This window comes from Macaca nemestrina, chromosome 10 (assembly GCF_043159975.1).
Source record: "Macaca nemestrina isolate mMacNem1 chromosome 10, mMacNem.hap1, whole genome shotgun sequence".
NCBI classification, from domain to species: domain Eukaryota; kingdom Metazoa; phylum Chordata; class Mammalia; order Primates; family Cercopithecidae; genus Macaca; species Macaca nemestrina.
This window is the reverse complement of record NC_092134.1, coordinates 84,711,982-84,724,271: the sequence shown is the minus strand read 5'-3', so window position 1 is coordinate 84,724,271 and position 12,290 is coordinate 84,711,982. Positions and strand designations below refer to the sequence as shown.

General features: G+C 44.1%; 1 protein-coding gene across 2 annotated transcripts in view; it reads left to right on the top strand.

Annotated features, from left to right (window-relative positions):
* The first annotated feature begins 1,030 nt into the window (after nucleotides 1–1,030).
* Nucleotides 1,031–12,290, top strand: part of SPMIP11 (sperm microtubule inner protein 11) — a 32,479-nt gene continuing 21,219 nt past the window's right edge. For both annotated transcript variants that reach the window (XR_011609181.1, XM_071071789.1), the window contains exon 1: nucleotides 1,031–1,182. Coding sequence is in view for 1 of the 2 variants with exons in the window: in XM_071071789.1 (XP_070927890.1) it covers nucleotides 1,104–1,182 (79 nt within the window). In the remaining variant the exon portion in view is untranslated. The remainder of the gene's footprint in view (nucleotides 1,183–12,290) is intronic.

The window sequence follows — 12,290 nt, the reverse complement described above, 5'->3', positions numbered from 1 at the left end:
AGATTTCTTTTTTTTCCTGAATATAAGACTGGATAACTATTAACATTTAAATACTGGCAGGGCGTGGTGACTCACACCTGTAGTCACAGCACTTTGGGAGGCCAAGGAGGGCAGATCACTTGAGGTCAGCAATCCGAGACCAGACTGGTCAACTCTGTCTCTACTAAAAATATAAAAATTAGCCAGGTGTGGTGGCATGCCCCTGTAATCCCAGCTACTTGGAAGGCTGAGGCATGAGAATCTCTTGAAACCCGGGAGGCAGAGGTTGCAGTGAGCCGAGACAACGCCATTGCACTCCAGCCTGGGCAATGAGGGAGACTCTTAAAAAAAAAAAAAAAAGATTTAAGTTTCCATTATGTGCTGAACACTGTTCTAAGGAAATATGCATGTATTATCTCATTTGATTCTCATAACTATCAGATACTGTCATTGCCATTTTTTTTTTACTTAAAATTAAAAATGGAGGCTTAGTTAATCTATTCAAAGTCAGACACCTAGAATATGGCATAACTAAGATATGAGCCCAGGTCAGTGCTCTTTCTACTCACTGCCTTCTGAAGCTTACAGTGGAAGACTAGGTCAAGAAAAGGTATACTGACAGGCCAGGCACGGTGGCTCACTCCTGTAATCCCAGCACTTTGGGAGGCTGAGGTGGGTGGATCACGAGGTCAGGAGACCGAGACCATCCTGGCTAACACGGTAAAACCCAGTGTCTACTAAAAATACAAAAAATTAGCAGGGCATGGTGGCAGGCGCCTGTAGTCCCAGCTACTCAGGAGGCTAAGGCAGGAGAATGGCGTGAACCTGGGAGGCAGAGCTTGCAGTGAGCCAAGACTGTGCCACTGTACTCCAGCCTGGGCAACAGAGTGAGACTCTGTCTCAAAAAAAAAAAAAAAAAGGTATACTGACAATTGATTCCTCCATTTTCCTGAAGTTATTTAGCCCACTCCCACTCCAGCTCCACTGTGAACCTATAAATCCTGTGCCTCATTAGACAAAGGGAGTGTCAGTTGTGGTAATTCTTAGGATATTACCATGGTTACCAGACACAGAGTCCAGTGCCCCAACCTGGACATTCCAGAAGAGGACAGGGAGGATCCGAGATGGCCTTCTTCAACTTGTATCTATTGGGATATCAAAATTCCTTTCGGAGCAAGAAAAGGAATGCAACTGAAGAAACAAGTAAGGGGAATATAGGGTAGAGGGTTAGAAGGGCCACTTCTTTTCCTAGACGCTTCATGGCTACTTCCTAGCTATTTATTTTCCTACCTGGGGTTAGAGATTTATCCTCCAAGACCAACAGTTACACTAGTTAAAATTGTGGAATAGGGCCGGGCGTGGTGGCTCACACCTGTAATCCCAGCACTTTGGGAGGCCGAGGTGGGTGGATCACCTGAGGTCAGGAGTTCAAGACCAGCCTGGCCAACATGGTGAAAGTCCATCTCTACTAAAAATACAAAAATTAGCTTGGCATGGTGGCGCGTGCCTGTAATCCCAGCTACTCAGGAGGCTGAGGCAGGAGAACCACTTGAACCCAGGAGGTGGAGGTTGCAGTGAGCTGAGGTCGTGCCATTGCCCTCCAACCTGGGTGACAGAGTGAGACTCTGTCTCAAAAAAAAAAAAATTCTGGAATAGGGACAATGTCCTTTCAGATTTGCTCTCCTGTCATTTAATATCCTTATTAAGACACACAATTTGGGCCAGGTGTGGTGGCTCACATGCAATCCCAGCACTTTGGCAGGCTAAGGCAGGAGGATTGCTTGAGTCCAGGAGTTCGAGACCAGCTTGGGCAACATAGTGAGACCATATCTCTATGAAAAGTTACACAAATTAGCTGGGTGTGGTAGTGCATGCCTGTGGTCCTAGCTACTTGGGAGGCTGAAGTAGGAGAATCACTTGAGCCCAGGAGGTCTAGGATGAAGTGAGCCATGATCACACCACTGTACTCGAGCCTGGGCAACAGAGCGAAACCATCTCAAAAAAAAAAAGACACACAATTTGTTCAACCAAATAAGTATATTCTTAGTCATTCATTTGCTCATTTAACCAACATTTGTTAAGCACCAGGCTTTATGTTCCAGGGATTATGTTGGTGACTAAGGTTAAGACCTCTGCTGTAAAGTGACTATCTGATGAGAAAGATAAGTATGCAAACAAAAATTGCAATATGTTGTATGATTACATTAAATATGGAATGTTCTAGAGCCACTAAGAAGGAAGTACCTGATACTATTGGATCTGGAATAAGAACAGGGGGTGGAGGATGGGGGAATCCTTCAGAGAAGACTTCACACAGGAAATGCTTCCAGAACCCGGTGTTAAAGGAAGATTGGAGTTCACTACAAAGAAGGGGATATAGCACAGACGAAGAAGCAGAGACCTAAGAGAGAACCATATTAAGTGAATTCCAAGTTCATGGGTAGAGATAAAGGGTAAAATGGAGAGGTGCTGGGAGGCAGTCATTGAAAACTAGGAAGGGGCCAGATAATTGAAGATGCTGTTAGCCATGCTAAGCATTTTAACTTTATAGAGAGTCATTGAATTTTTAGTAGGCAGTGAGCAGATCTATATTAGATTCAAAATGCCTAGCCATGCCTCACACATAATAGAGGTTTCATAAATACTTGTAGGGTGAATGGATGAATAAGTAAATTTGAATAACTATAAAACAGGAAGCTAGGGGAGGCTTTACAGGAGATATAACAATTGATTTCATCTCAAAAGATGAATTGTTGCCGGGCGCAGTGGCTCACGCCTGTAATCCCAGCACTTTGAGAGGCTGAAGCGGGCAAATCATGAAGTCAAGAGATCGAGACCATCCTGGCCAACATCATGAAACCCCGTTTCTACTAAAAATACAAAAAAAAATTAGCTGGGCATGGTGGCACACGCCTGTAATCCCAGCTACCTGGGAGGCTGAGGCAGGAGAATCGCTTGAACCCGGGAGGCAGAGGTTGCAGTGAGCCGAAATTGCACCACTGCACTTCAGCCTGGCAACAGAGTGAGACTCCATCTCAAAAAAAAAAAAAAGATGAATTGTTTAAAAGCACAGATATGAAGGAGAAGGGTATTCCAGGTAGAATGGGGGACACATGTGAAGGAAATTAAGTTTAGGTGAGTGCTGAAGCAAAAGTTGTATTGGGGTGGGGGAAAAGGGACTGGGAAAGTATAAAAGCACAAAGTTAAGATTGTGGGCTGGGCATGGTGGCTGACGCCTGTAATCCCAGCACTTTGAGAGGCCGAGGCGGGCAGATCATGAGATCAGGAGTTCAAGAGCAGCCTAACCAACAAAGTGAAACCCTGTCTCTACTAAAAATACAAAAATTAGCCGGGCGTAGTGGCATGTGCCTGTAATCCCAGCTACTCGGGAGGCTGAGGCAGGAGAATCACTGGAACCAGGGAGGCAGAGGTTGCTGTGAGCCGAGATCGCGTCATTGCACTCCAGCCTGGCTGACAGAGCAAGACTCTGTAAGAAAAAAAAAAAAAAGATTGTAGGCCTCCATTGGTCACTGTCTGTCCTCTGCAATTCTATCAAAGAAGTTCTGTTTTACTATCCAGCTTCCAGGTAAGATTTGTACAAAGGGTACCCCTGATGGACCTTAGAGACTCCTTAATATCCTTATACCAGTTCTTCCCCTTCCTACCCCAACTGGGTCCCAGCATTATGCCAGGGGACTCTTTTTATCTCCAAATAAAGAGGAGCTCTTCTCTACCCTCTTTCAGAAAAACAAACTCTTTGGGAAACCTACAAATTTCCCCTTTTCCAGACCAAGACTAAGTCTCTCCTGGCTGCTCCAATCCTACCTACTCCTGCTAGATAGAATTCCCTCACCATGAAAAAACTGAGTATACAGCCGACCAGTTGTCCTACCCAGTTAGCTACTTAAGCACTGTTGAACAAGACTTAATACTGATCCAAAGAGGCCTGGGCATCATTTCTTTTTTTTTTTTTTTTTTTTTTTTTTTTTTTTTTTTTTTTTGAGACCGAGTCTCATGCTGTTGCCCAGGCTGGAGTGCAGTGGCGCGATCTCGGCTCACTGCAAGCTCCGCCTCCTGGGTTCCCGCCATTCTCCTGCCTCAGCCTCCTGAGTAGCTAGGACTACAGGCGCCCGCCACCGCGCCCGGCTAATTTTTTGTATTTTTAGTAGAGACGGGGTTTCACTATGGTCTCGATCTCCTGACCTTGTGATCCGCCCGCCTCGGCCTCCCAAAGTGCTGGGATTACAGGCTTGAGCCACTGCGCCCGGCCATCATTTCTTTATAGGCTAGACAAAGTGGAAGATTTTACTTTATAAAAACCAGAGCCCTCTGTGGGATGATAGAGAAGTATCCTGATATCATCTGCTATCTAAGTTTTCTCATTCCGGTGGCAGAAAATCAAAGGCAGGAGGCTTGGCCAAACCCGTGGAATGTAAGGTTAGAGGGAAGATTGAACATCAAATATGCCATCTCTACTCCCTGCTCACTTCCCCTCCACCCCAATTTTACACCCTCCAGTTACTCTCTCAAAATACGGACTTCAACTTGCCAGTTTCTAATTAATCCATGCTTTTGTTGGCTCCGGCACTTTATAATAAACAACTACTTATTATGCAGTATAGCAGGCACTGTACTAAGCATGCTACATGCTTAATTTCATTTAATACTCTAACATTCCTGTGAGGTAGGTATTACTGTTCCCTTTTTATCAGTAAGAAAACTGAGGCGGCCGGGCGCGGTGGCTCAAGCCTGTAATCCCAGCACTTTGGGAGGCCGAGGCGGGTGGATCACGAGGTCAGGAGATCGAGACTATCCTGGCTAACATGGTGAAACCCCGTCTCTACTGAAAATACAAAAAAAACTAGCCGGGCGTGGTGGCGGGCGCCTGTAGTCTCAGCTACTTGGGAAGCTGAGGCGGGAGAATGGCGTGAACCCGGGAGGCGGAGCTTGCAGTGAGCCGAGATCACGCCACTGCACTCCAGCCTGGGAGACACGGCGAGACGCCGTCTCAAAAAATAAATAAATAAATAAATAAAAATAAAAATAAAAAAAAGAAAACTGAGGCTCAGGCTGGGCACCGTGGCTCACGCCTGTAATCCCAGCACTTTGGGAGGCCAAGGCGGGTGGATTACCTGAGGTTAGGAGTTCGAGACTAGTTCAAAACACAGCAATCTGTCAGTTCCATTTTTTCCCAAACTGCCTATCCTACTGTAGTCTAGACTGTTCATTCTCAAAGCCTGTTGCATAACTATTGTCCTGGGACTTGCTTTTGCCTCTCTCCAAGGTAGTATTCACTGTTTCCTGGATCCCATGTTTTTTTTCTTGGCTTACTCCCTCCCTTTCCTGCAATATGCCAATAATTTTTATAAGAATGCATAGGAGGTATATTTATGAGTCCAGAATGGCTTTATTCTATACCCTCACACTTGATTGATAGTTTTTCAAGATAGGAAATTCTAGGTTGAAAATCATTTTCTGAAAATTTTGAAGCTGTTTTTATTGTCCTCTAGCTTCCAGTTACATTCCTTTGTATGTAACTAATTTCTTTCTTTCTGGAAGTTTTTTTTTTTTTTTTTTTTCCTGAGATAGGGTCACCCATGCTGAAGTGCAGTGGCACAATTTTGGCTCACTGTGCTCAATCTCTGCTTCCTGTGCTCAAGCGATCCTCCCACCTCAGCCTCCTTAGTACCTGGAACTACAGGCACACACCACCATGCCTGGCTAATTTTTTATATTTTTTGTAGAGATGGGGTCTAGCCATGTTGCCCATGCTGGTCTCAAACTCCTGCAATCAAGCAATCCGCTTGCCTCAGCCTCCCAAAGTGCTAGGATTACAGGCGTGAGCCACTTCGCCCGGCCTCTGGAAACTTTTGATTTTCTTTTTGTTCTGTAGTATTCTGATATTTCAAAATGATGGAATTTATTGTAAGTCTTTTCTCATTCATTGTTTTGAACACTCCATGAGCTCTTTCGTTCTGGAAATTTATGCTTTCCATTTCTGAGAAATTTTATTTTAATTTTTAATTTATTGTTTTCTTTCTTCTTTTTCAAACTACCATTTGTCAGTTATAAAGTCTCCCAAATTGCTCTTCTAACATTAATCTTGATATTATTATTATTATTAATTACTATTTTTGAGACAGGGTCTTGCTCTGTCACCCAGGCTGGAGTGCAGTAGAACAGTCATGGCTTACTGCAGCCTCAACCTCCCAGGCTCAAGCGATGCTCCCAGCTCAGCCTCCCTGAGTAGCTGGGACTACAGGTGCAGGCTACCATGCCTGGCTAATTTTTGTATTTTTTAGTAGAAATGGAGTCTCCCTGTGTTGCCCAGGATGATCTGGAACTCCTAAGCTCAAGCAATCTGCCCACTTTGGCCTCCCAAAGTGCTGGGATTACAGGTGTGAGCCACCATGTCTGGCTTAATTTTCTTTATCATCATCATTATTATTACTATTTATTCTTTGGAAGGCTTCCTTAATTTTATCTTGCAACCTCGTGTTAATTAGCTATTGCTGTATAACATATTACCCTAAAATATGCAGGCTTATAACAGCAAATATTATTTTACAGTTTCTGTTAATCCAGAAGCAACTTATCTAGATAATTCTGGCTCAGGATCTCTCACATGGTTGCAGACAGGATGTCAGCAGGGGCTATAGCCATATAATAGTTGGAGATTGGGTGGGAGCTGAAGGAGCCATTTCCAGGATATCTGGTGACCTCAGTTTCTCTGTGGGTATTGACAAGACACCCCAGTTTCTAGCCATATGGGCCTCTCCATAAGTGGTTTGAATATTCTTGTATAGCACTTAACTTTCTTCAGAGCAAGTGATCAGAAAGAAGGAAGGGAGCCAAAATGCATTTTTATGACTTAGTCTCAGAAGTGACTGTCACTTTACCTTTTCTATTTGTTAGAAGAGAATTACTAAATCCAGCCCATACCCAAGGGAAGCGGAAGCTCTACTTCTTGAGGGGAGGTTTATCAAAGGATTTGTGGAAATATGTGAAAACCAGCACACCCTCATATCAGAACTTTTTTTTTTTCTGCTTTTGTTTTCTTCATGCAGTAGATAAGAACATTTTATCTTGGTTATTATATTGTATTTTAATTTCCAAGGACCATTTTTGGTCCTCTGATTTTCCTTTTTTATATTTTCTCTTTTGTCCATGAATATATACTTTTATTTGAAGTTCTCTTCCTTGCATCGACTCTTTTTCCCTCTGAGCCCTTTTTCCTATGAGTTTATTTTGGTATCTTGTTTTTCTCAGTGATTACTCTCCTCAGATAACTAGTGATCCTTGGCTTTCCATTCTGATTTAAGAGTAAGAAACAAACAAAAAAAGTTAACTAGAAACTGATGGAGGGAGTTGTCCATTATGGGCTTCATTCCAGAGCTTTCCTCTGGCTCTCTATAATTTCTCTGGGGAAGAATCTTATTATTCCTTCTCTGGGTATTGGTTATATGCTTATCTATTAGCATGCTGGGGCTAGGACAGAAGAAGGTATTGAGGGTCTTAATTTTGAGGATCCTGACTTTTTTAACTTAATCACCAGATTTTCTGTCCTACACCTGTGCCAGCTATATTAGTCGGTTCTCACATTGCTTTAAAGAATTACCTGAGACTGAGTAATTATAAAAAAAAGAGAGAGATTTAATTGTCTCCGTTCTACAAGCTGTACAAGAAGCATGGCAGGGGAAGCCTCAGGAAACTTACAATCATGGTGGAAGGCGAAGGGGAAGCAGGCATGTTCTACGTGGCTGGAGTAGGAGAAAAAGAGAAGAGAGAACGGGTGGGTGGTTGGTGCTATACACTTTCAAACAACTAGATCTTGTGAGAACTCACTCACTATCACGAGAACAGCAAGGGGGAAATCCGACCCCATGATCTAATCACCTTCCACCAGGTCCCTCCTCCAACACTGGAGATTACAATTCGATAGGAGGTTTGGGTAGGGACATAAATCCAAACTATATTACCAGTCTTCACAGTGAATCCTGTCCAGGGGTGCAGGGCCTCCTAGATTCAGGTCCTCTAGAGAAATCTTACATTCCGTTTTCAGGGCAGGGTAGTTTGCCTGGTTTAGCCAGATGCTCTGACAGTTTCAGTGACTCCCTTCCTGTTCTCAAGCCTATTCCCTACTCCTACCATCTGTGGTACCCATTACATTCTAAGTTTTTGGGCCTTTCAGATGAATTAGCTCAATTCTAGATGTATTCTCCGCTACAGAAACTTAGGTAACAACATTATTTACTGTGTTAGGTTAATTGCCACTCTTCTGTCCACTTTGCATTTTCCAAAAGGTATTTCTCCTGAAATATCTCATATGCTCTTATATCCTTGCCCACTGTTTTTGCCCTTGAAGATTAATATTATTGTGATTATGATGATGACAATGTCATTTTAGCAAATTTGGGAGGAAAAGGAAATAAAGCCAATAAGGTCAATCTACCATTTTTAAAAACTTTTCTTGCTAATGTAACTTCAAAATTATAGAAAATGTGTAAGACTTGTAGAAAGAATTTCTCTACACCCTTTACCCAAGTTAACTCATTGTTAATTTTGCCACTCTGTTTTTTGCTTTGTCTCTACTATAATATCTACTTTATCTCAGATAGTTGAGAATAAGTTGCTCATATTATATCTCTTCCCGTCTAAATAAATAAGCTTATATCTCCCAACAACAACTCACCGTATAGGTATCAAATTCAGCAAATCTTAACACTGATACAATGCTGTTACATAATTACCTACAGTGCATTTTTCAGTTTTGCCAATTGTTTCATAAATGTCTTTTTTTTTTTTTGAGACGGTGTCTCACTGTCGCCAAGGCTGGAGTGCAGTGGCGTGATCTTAGCTCACCGCAAGTTCTGCCTCCCGGGTTCAGGCCATTCTCCTGCCTCAGCCTCCGGAGTAGCTGGGACTACAGGGGCCCGCCAGCACGCCCAGCTAATTTTTTTGTATTTTTAGTACAGACGGAGTTTCACTGTTTTAGCCAGGATGGTCTCTATCTCCTGACCTCGTGATCTGCACACCTTGGCCTCCCAAAGTGCTGCAATTACAGGCGTGAGCCACTGCGCCCTGCCTTTTTTTTTTTTTTTTTTTTTTTTTTAAGACAGGATCTTACTCTGTCTCCCAGGCTTCAGTGCAGTGAGGTGATCACGGTTTACTGCAGCCTTGAGCTCCTGGGCTCAAGTGATTCTCCCACCTCAGACTCCCAAAGTGCTAGAATTATAGGCATGAGCCATCACACCTGGGCAACTTTTTTTTTTTTTTTTTTTTTTAAGAGAGGAGGTCCCAGCCTGGCCAACATGGTGAAACCTAGTCTCTGCTAAAAATACGAAAATTAGTCAGGCATGGTGGCAGGTGCCTCTAATGCTAGCTACTCAGGAGAATGAGGTGGGAGGATTGCTTGAACCTGGGAGATGGAGGTTGCCGTGAGCCAAGATCACGCCATTGCACTCCAGCCTGGGTGACAGAGACTCCATCTTAAAAATTAAAAATAAAAGAGATGAGGTCTCGCTATGTTGCCCAGACTGTCCATTAATGTCTTTTGGAGCAAAATTTTTCCTTCCAGGGTCCAGTTAAGGATCAACCATTGCATTTAGTGAGCATGTCTCTTTAGTCTCCTTTAATCTGGAATAGTTCCTTCACCTTCGTTTCATGATACTGCCTTTTTTTTTGAGACGGAGTTTTGCTCTTGTTGCCCAGGCTGGAGTGCAGAGGCTCACCACAATCTCCGCCGTCCAGGTTCAAGCGATTCTCCTGCCTTAGCCTCCCAAGTAGCTGGAATTACAGGCATGCGCCACCTGGCCCAACTAATTTTGCATTTTTAGTAGAGATGGGGTTTCTCCATGTTGCTCAGGCTGGTCTCGAACTCCCAACCTCAGGTGATCCACCCACCTCTGCTTCCCAAAGTGCTGGGATTAGAGGCATGAGTCACCCCGCCTGGCTAGTATTGACATTTTTGTAATAGTATAGGCAAGACATTGTGTAGAATATTTCATAATTTGGATTTTTCTGATGTTTCTCATGATTAGATTGAGTTTAAACATCTTTGGCAGGAATAAGTGACATTATGTCCTCAGTACATCATATCGGGAGGCTCATGATGTCATTTTGTCCCATTACTGGTAATGTGAACTTTGACCACTTAAGGTGTAATTGTTGGTTTTCTTCACTGTCAAGTTACCATTCTTCTTTTTTTTTTTTTTTTTTTTTTTTTTTTTTGAGACGGAGTCTTGCTCTGCCGCCCAGGCTGGAGTGCAGTGGCCGGATCTCAGCTCACTGCAAGCTCCACCTCCCAGGTTCACGCCATTCTCCTGCCTCAGCCTCCCGAGTAGTTGGGACTACAGGCGCCCGCCACCGCGCCCGGCTAGTTTTTTGTATTTTTTTTTTTTGGAGAGACGGGGTTTCACCGTGTTAGCCAGGATGGTCTCGATCTCCTGACCTCGTGATCCGCCCGTCTCGGCCTCCCAAAGTGCTGGGATTACAGGCTTGAGCCACCGCGCCCGGCCAAGTTACCATTCTTCTTTTGTAACCAATAATTTCTGGTAAGATTCTTTGGAAAAATGTAAGTATCCTATTCTTTATTATTATTTTTTTTTTTTTGACAAGGTGTCACTCTGTTGCTTAGGCTTGAGTGCAGTGGCACAATCACAGCTCACCACAGCCTTGACCTCCCAGACAAGCAATTCTCCAACCTCAGCCTCCCAAGTAGCTGGGACTACAGATGCCCACCACCACACACAGCCAATTGTTTTTATTTCTAGTAGAAGGTCTACTAGACCTGGGCTATGTTGCCCAGGCTATTCTCAAATTTCTGAGCTCAAGCGATTCTCCCGCTCCAACCTCCCTAAGTGGTGGAATTACAGGCATGAGCCATTGCACCTAGTCAACTATCCTATTCTTCATCAAATTTTCACCCAGTAATTTTAGTATCGATTGATGGTTTTGTGTGAATCTGTTATTTCTGTAATAATTGCAAAATTGTGATTTTCTAACTCCAAACCATTTTAACTCAAAGTTTACTACAATTAAAAAAAAAATTTTTTGTAGACACAGGGTCTCACTTGTTGCCCAGGTTGGTCTCGAGCCCCTGGCCTCAAGCAATCCTTCTGCCTGGGCCCCCCGAAGCACATATTACAGGCATGAGCCACCTCACCTAGCCCCCAGCTTTTAAATGACCCACCTTTTTTGAGTTTTTTCAAAACATTCAGCTTCATTTTCCTTTCCTTTTCTTTTTTTTCTGTTTTTTGGTTGTTTGTTTGTTTGTTTTGTTTTTTGAGACAGAGTCTCGCTCTGTTGCCGAGGCTGGAGTGCAATGGCACAATCTCGGCTCACTGCAACCTCTGCCTCCCGGGTTCAAGCGATTCTCCTGCCTCAGCCTCCCGAGTAGCTGGGATAACAGGCACCTGCCACCTGTTATCCAAATATTTGAACTGATGGACAATATGTGTGGAGAAAAAGGGCTGTGGCTTTTATTTATTTTATTTTTGTTTTTATTTTTTTTTTAGATGGAGTTTCGCTCTTGTTGCCCAGGCTGGAGTGCAGTGGCACGATCTCTGCTCAACGCAACCTCCACCTCCCAGGTTCAGGTGATCCTCCTGCCTCAGCCTCCCGAGTAGCTGGGATTACAGACTTGTGCCGCCATGCCTGGCCCCATCTTTTTATTCTTAATTTACAAAGGATTATAAGCTCTGCCTCCAGGGCTCAAGCAATTCTTGTGCCTTAGCCTCCTGAGCAGCTAGGATTACAGGCCTGTGCCTCCACACCAGGCTAATTTTTGTATTTTTAGTAGAGGTGGGGTTTCTCCATGTTAGTCAGACTGGTCTTGAACTCCTGACCTTGTGATCTGCCCGACTTGGCCTCCCAAGGTGCTGGGATTACAGGCGTTAGCCACCATGCCCGGTCTCAGCTTCATTTTTATAAAAGCCACTGCCGGCCGGGCGCGGTGGCTCAAGCCTGTAATCCCAGCACTTTGGGAGGCCAAGATGGGCGGATCACGAGGTCAGGAAATCGAGACCACCCTGGCTAACACGGTGAAACCCCGTCTCTACTAAAAAAAAATACAAAAAACTAGCCGGGCGAGGTGGCGGGCGCCTGTAGTCCCAGCTACTCGGGAGGCTGAGGCAGGAGAATGGCGTAAACCCGGGAGGTGGAGCTTGCAGTGAGCTGAGATCGGGCCACTGCACTCCAACCTGGGCGACAGAGCGAGACTCCGTCTCAAAAAAAAAAAAAAAAAAAAAGCCACTGCTACGCCGGGCGTGGCATTTTGAGAGGCCAAGACTGGTGGATTGCTTGAGCCCAGG